Raw genomic sequence first — 6,000 nt, 5'->3', positions numbered from 1 at the left:
GTTACCTTGTACTTGTACTTGTGTAATGACAATAAAGTTGAATCTAATCTAATCTAATCTAATATAAACCACACACTGCATCTTACTTTGTTAAAATGTGTTACGTTTCTTCAAGTACTTGCAACAACAGATCTCACGAGCACTGAAACACTATTCTCAGCTTCTCAAGTCTTTTTAATTGTTTGTAAATTATAATCAGCTAGAATCCACCAGCATTGTCCTCTAACGCTGACACTGACTATAAACATTGACCATTGTGAAATGGCCTGATCATCTGTGGTCTTCAAGAGGTGAAACGTGCTCATCTGCATCAACACGTCACGCAGCATCTCTGCAGGTATTGGTTGATTAATTGTTTGTGCACTTCCGTCAGATGCTGTCAGGAAGTTAGTTTTTTTTAACGCTTCTGTTTCTCTGCTGTCACGAACGCCTCAGTCTGTCGTCTAAACGTCTGGACATGAACGTCTTTCAAGAGTCCTGCTGCTCCATTTTAGGAGTTCTCCTGGTTTTTCTTCTCCAAGGTGAGCGACTTGAGAAATCCATTAGTTTTATAGGGGAAAAAAGACATGCTTAAAGTGGTTTGTTATTAAAATGCATTGCATACTATAATTTTACTGTTTGAAGCAAATGATCATGTACAGTTAGGTCTCAAAAGACAGTTTGGCAACGGAAATCTCAAGCCTATATTTATTGAAAGTGGCTATTAATAGACTGCTTTCTGTGTTGCTGTTGCAACCATCATTATAACAGTGGCAAATTGTGGGTTTATTTTGACTAGTAGTGCTATGGAATAAAAATATTGTGTCATAAAAATGGCAAAAAACGTGCAAAAGACATGCATCTGTTGAGGGGAAGTGTTGCAGAGTCAATGGGTGCAGTGAAACACTTCCTTAGAAGAGCACAAAGTCCGGTGGTCTATTATTTGTTAACTTCCTGGCTTTTCTTCTCATGGGTTTTGTTGTTGTTGTAGTCAGTCTGGGATTTGTTGAGTATGTTAATAGGCGTGTTATATTTTGTTAAATGTGACAAATATCGTGTCAGCATTTGTTGTGTGTTCTGTGTTGCAGGGTCGTGTGTTGATCCAGAGACGGAGGTCGTGCACAAAGCTGTTGGAGACTCACTGGAATTAATCGCTAAATATCCAAAAAAAGATCTTGAAGTACACTGGAAATATCATGAGAGTGATTTTGCTGTGTACCAAAATAATGATTTCAGAATAGCTAATCCTGAATTATTTTCAGGAAGACTAAAGCTGTATAAAGACAATATTAGCGTAACAGTAACAAACCTTAAACTCCAGGATTCTGGAAGCTTCTCTATTGTTGCAGAAACAGTACATAATACACATGTTACACAATACACAACCAAACGGATTGAGCTACATGTTCATGGTGAGTTTAATGACTTGATATTTATTCTGTTTGTGCATATTGAAGATGTGACGCTGAATATGTTCATGGTTGTTTAAATGAAGTTAAAAGACTTTTCTCATATCATTCTCCTTCAGATCTCATCAGAGAGGTGAACATTCAGTACGATTATTCCTGGCTGCAATCTCAAAACATCTGCTTGTTTCATCTCCGGTGTGCGGCTGATGATCCCGGGACCTTCTACAGCTGGAGCGGTCATCAGATCGGGACTCAAGGATCTGACCTGAACATCACTCTCGGTCCAGAAGAGAAAAACACAGTCACCTGCACAGCCAGGAACAACGTCAGCATCAAGAGCACTACTGAGGATGTAGTGTGCACAAGGAAGGGTCAAAGGTTCTGTGTAAAGGCTTAACTTCTCTAAGGATACAAAAAGGTTTACTTTGAAATAAAGACAAGCAAAGAAAAGGCCTGTGTATTTTGGAGATTATGTGTATTTTTTAAATAGCTCTAAAATGATCTTGTTAAATTATTTAGCATGATATTTAGGATGTATATATATTAAGAGCAACATGGGCCCAATTAAAAAGAAAAATCTGTTCAAGTCACCAGTACTGCATTTTTATTTATCATATTTCCTTGTTTATTTTTGATAAGATGAACTTGAACTTGAATCTAAAACCAAAAGCACTTTCTTTAAAAATGTACTCATTTCAACCATAATTCTAAAATCAACCGACGAGAAAAATACAAAACAAACAAAAGATAAATGTTTTCAATTATTATGGCTCTTACAATAAATCAATCTGAGAAAGAAATGAAATTAAATGGGGAATGAAATAATCATACAAACAATATGTCTTAGATATTTTATACTCCAATAAGCCTCACACATATTTTAACCTCATTAAATGTTACGACCCATATACACATATATATATATATCTCAAAACATTCAAGCGCGGCACTGCGTTATTACGTCACATCTGTAAACATAAAGAAGATGTCAGAAAAAAAGCGCGGCAGACTTGTTATGCCTACTTCCTTGTTCAGATGACAAAATATGATATATTATATATTTCCCAGTATAACCCTGCACAGCACTTATAAAGGGGCTTTATTTATTGACTGCTTTAAAAGGAAAAAATCCTTTGCACGAAACGTTAGGAACTTGCAGTGTCTTTTTATGTTTGTCTGTGATACTGTCATCATTTATCTCAAGCAACGCATGTTTTGGATCACAACCGATAACGTTAGGTTCTTCTCACCATAACCCAGAACTTCTGAAGGTTCCCACAACACCAAAAACAATGAATAAGATCTACTTCTTCTGTTTTCCCTGAGCAGACTAACTGCAATTTAACCACAAGATGGCACAACAAACACATGCGGTGCATTTTTTACTGATGTTTTTTACTATATGGCCTAGATATGGTCCTCAACTGGTACCATCAGCCTCGAGGTACACTTTCTCGCCAACCTTGATCAAAATAGCACTGTAAGACGCATAAATACAGTAACTCATTTGCTATGTTAACATCAAAATGCTTAAAGGGTGTTTTATATTTATAACAAAAGCATTACTTGACTCTTTTGACACGCTTTGAATGATAGCAGAATATTGTCAAGTCATGAAATGAAAAACGTTTGTTCTCCTATTAATATTTTGTTTAATAAGAGTGTAATGATCGTTGGTAGTAAAAACTATATTGCCGTTTTCATTGGTTTTTATATTTTTTATTTATACAATGGTTGTTTAAGAAAAAGGCCGTCCCCTTTAGTGACTTCAGGACAACTGATTTACTGGAGATGGAGGTCTCTGTAGAGCAAAAGTGGGCATTTTCTCTACCATGACCTAACCCTACCCTAAACCTACCCTCAGCTTTTCTCTTGAATGTTTTGCAGGGTTATAGGACCTTAAAGGGAGCAGATAAATAAATAAATAGAACAGAACAGAAACAAATAATGATCGATATCACTGAATTCTTAATAATGACTATTAAATGAATGTGTTGCTGAATTGAAAAGTAATTATGTACTTGACCGACCCACAGGGAATGTCCCGGGACTCGATGGCCAGTACATCCGGTCTCCAGGTGACATGGTGTAAAAACGCCCTGATTGGTCACTTTTATTACGTCGTCTGCAGAGAGGCGGGTTCTCAACGGCTGAGGTGAATTTGGTGACTTTACCAATTTTCTTAGCAAGAGTTTGATTAATCGCTTTGCCAATGTCCACCCTGTCGGCGTAACATACGCCAGAAGTGATATTTAGCTAGTCACAGTTTGTTGTACGCTAACGTGCTAACTGAAGCTCAAGACGTCCACTCTGTCTGCCACTCGACAAAGTGGACTTTAACACGAAGAGTAGCATTTATTTGTAGTTAATGCTGAGAAAATAAATATGATAAGGGATGTCAATATATTACTTATATATAGGAAAGGGAAGTCATATCTTTCAGGAAATATACTTTGTAATGAAAATCTATTTAGAAGTAATACATGGGTGGCTATATCTTATTTGTGTCAGTTAATATGTTTTTATAGTACTTGGGTGTCTGCTATTTATGACATGACATAAAGTGAATGGAAAATCAAATCCAAAATTGAGAGTTGTGAGGGACGAAAGGCGCTCTTTGGTGATGTCGAGCTGTTCAGGTGTGTTTGATTAGAGATGGAGCCGAACTTTAAGCACTGCTTAAAGCCTAAATGCATTGCATTTTATTTCAAGGGCCAGAGTTGAGCATCCTTGGCCTACATTTTACCCCTGAGAGGACCTTTAACTCACTTTTAACCCTGGGAAAAAAAATATTGCGCCCTCGTGATATGGTTAGCACTGCTTTTACGTGAGAAGTTACGCTTTTACACTCTTAACCAGGATCATGTGCCAAACATGTACAGTGTGAATTGATGCTGTTGTTTATCCAGATCACTTCCTACTCAAAAATCACATCTGAAATGACACGTGAAGTTAAAAATCCCACCAATGAACAGTGCCGACCGCTCAACCCTGCCCTCAGAGAGACAAATGATCTAATATCCTACTTCCAGTGATAATATAGAGCTATCTTATATCAAACTTGAAAGCAAACTGTAAAATAGACTTTGCATATATATATAGATGCCTACATTTATTTAAATTTTAATATAAATTTATTTATATAGTTGCAGCATCATGTGGTCAACATTTGGACGTGACATGTGATTGGCCAGACTCTGCTGTGTTCAAAATCACCCACTCATTCCCAATATTGGTCCACTATAATGTAGGGAGTGAACGGAGTCAGTGTAAATGGAGTCACAGTGTATTATGGGTATGTTCTTGCTGGATTTTGTGAGGATTTTCAATCAGGATTTAGACCGTACCATAGTACTGAGGACGGTTCTCATTAGAGTTACTAATGACCTGCTTCTATCATCGGACTGTGGTTTCATCTCGTTGTTAGTGCTAATAGATCTTAGTGCAGCATTCGATACTATCGATCACAACATTCTCTTGAAGAGAATAGAAAGGTTTAAATTAGCAAGGTTCAAACTGTTTTTATCTGACCGCTATCAGTTTGTAGCAGTAAATGAGGAGGTATCATATTGTTACATATGGAGTGCCCTCAAGGCTCAGCGCTAGGACCGTTGAACCTCTGGGAGATATCACCAGGAGACGTGGTGTTAGCTTCCACTGCTATGCTGATGATGCTCAGCTCTATATTTCTTCATGGCCCGCTGATACACACCAAATTGAGAATCTAAAAGAATGCATAGTCGACAAGAAAAACTGGATGATGAGTAATGCTAAATGCTAAATTCTGAAAAACGGAGGTGCTAATAATTGACCTAAACACCCCACATATAATAATCTAGAACACATGGCTGCTCTGTTAATTCTTCATCATCAGTTAGGAACCTAGGTGTGCTGTTTAACAGCAATCTTTTTGTTCCAAATTTTATATCCAAATTACGACCTATGATCTCAACGTCAAATGCAGAACTGTTAATTCATGTTAATTCAGTTTATGATCTCAAGGTTAGATTACTGTAATGCTTTATTGGGTGTATGTTCTGCACGTCCAAAACGCAGCATCTAGAGTCCTTACTAGAACTAGGAAGTATGATCATATTAGCCCGGTTCTATCAACACTGCACTGGCTCCCTATCTGTCATTTTCTGCTCAATGAAACAAACGTAGTTGGAATCAAAGAAGAGAGAGTTTAATGGTAAACATTCCTGGTGGCTCCGCGCCATAAACAAAAACAGAGTCTTAGGGAAGCGAGGTTCAAAACTGAAACACAAAAGTCAATTCCTTATCTGGTAATTCCAATACGAGTAGAAACTTAGGCAGGCAGGCAGGCAGGTGAATCGGGAGTTGTAAACTCAAGTATGTAACCTTGAGATCAGCCACAGACTGAATGGTGAATGTCTGCTTTATACCAGTGCTGGTGAGTGACAGCAGGTGCGGGTGATTAGTACTCCGGTGATTGTGAACGAGTCCAGGTGACGGGATCGGTAGGCGTGGGAAGTGACGGTGTGACACTATCAAACATCGAATAGATTTTAAAATCGTATTAATTACCTATAAAGCCCTGAATGGTTTATCTCCTCAATACTTGAGCGAGCTCTTATCACATTATAGTCCT

At 37.8% G+C, this 6,000-nt stretch overlaps 1 protein-coding gene across 1 annotated transcript; it reads left to right on the top strand.

Annotated features, from left to right (window-relative positions):
- Positions 1–383: 383 nt before the first annotated feature.
- Positions 384–2,093, top strand: LOC122349032 (SLAM family member 6-like). Its single transcript, XM_043244956.1, has 3 exons — positions 384–521; positions 1,068–1,391; positions 1,508–2,093. The coding sequence occupies exons 1-3, from the start codon at positions 458–460 to the stop codon at positions 1,783–1,785; spliced, it is 666 nt and encodes a 221-aa protein (XP_043100891.1). The 5' UTR covers positions 384–457; the 3' UTR covers positions 1,786–2,093.
- Positions 2,094–6,000: the final 3,907 nt, after the last annotated feature.

The sequence above is a fragment of the Puntigrus tetrazona genome, chromosome 7 (assembly GCF_018831695.1).
Source record: "Puntigrus tetrazona isolate hp1 chromosome 7, ASM1883169v1, whole genome shotgun sequence".
In the NCBI taxonomy this organism is placed as follows: Eukaryota; Metazoa; Chordata; class Actinopteri; order Cypriniformes; family Cyprinidae; genus Puntigrus; species Puntigrus tetrazona.
The sequence above is the reverse complement of the archived record's forward strand: the minus strand, read 5'-3'. Positions and strand labels throughout refer to the sequence as shown.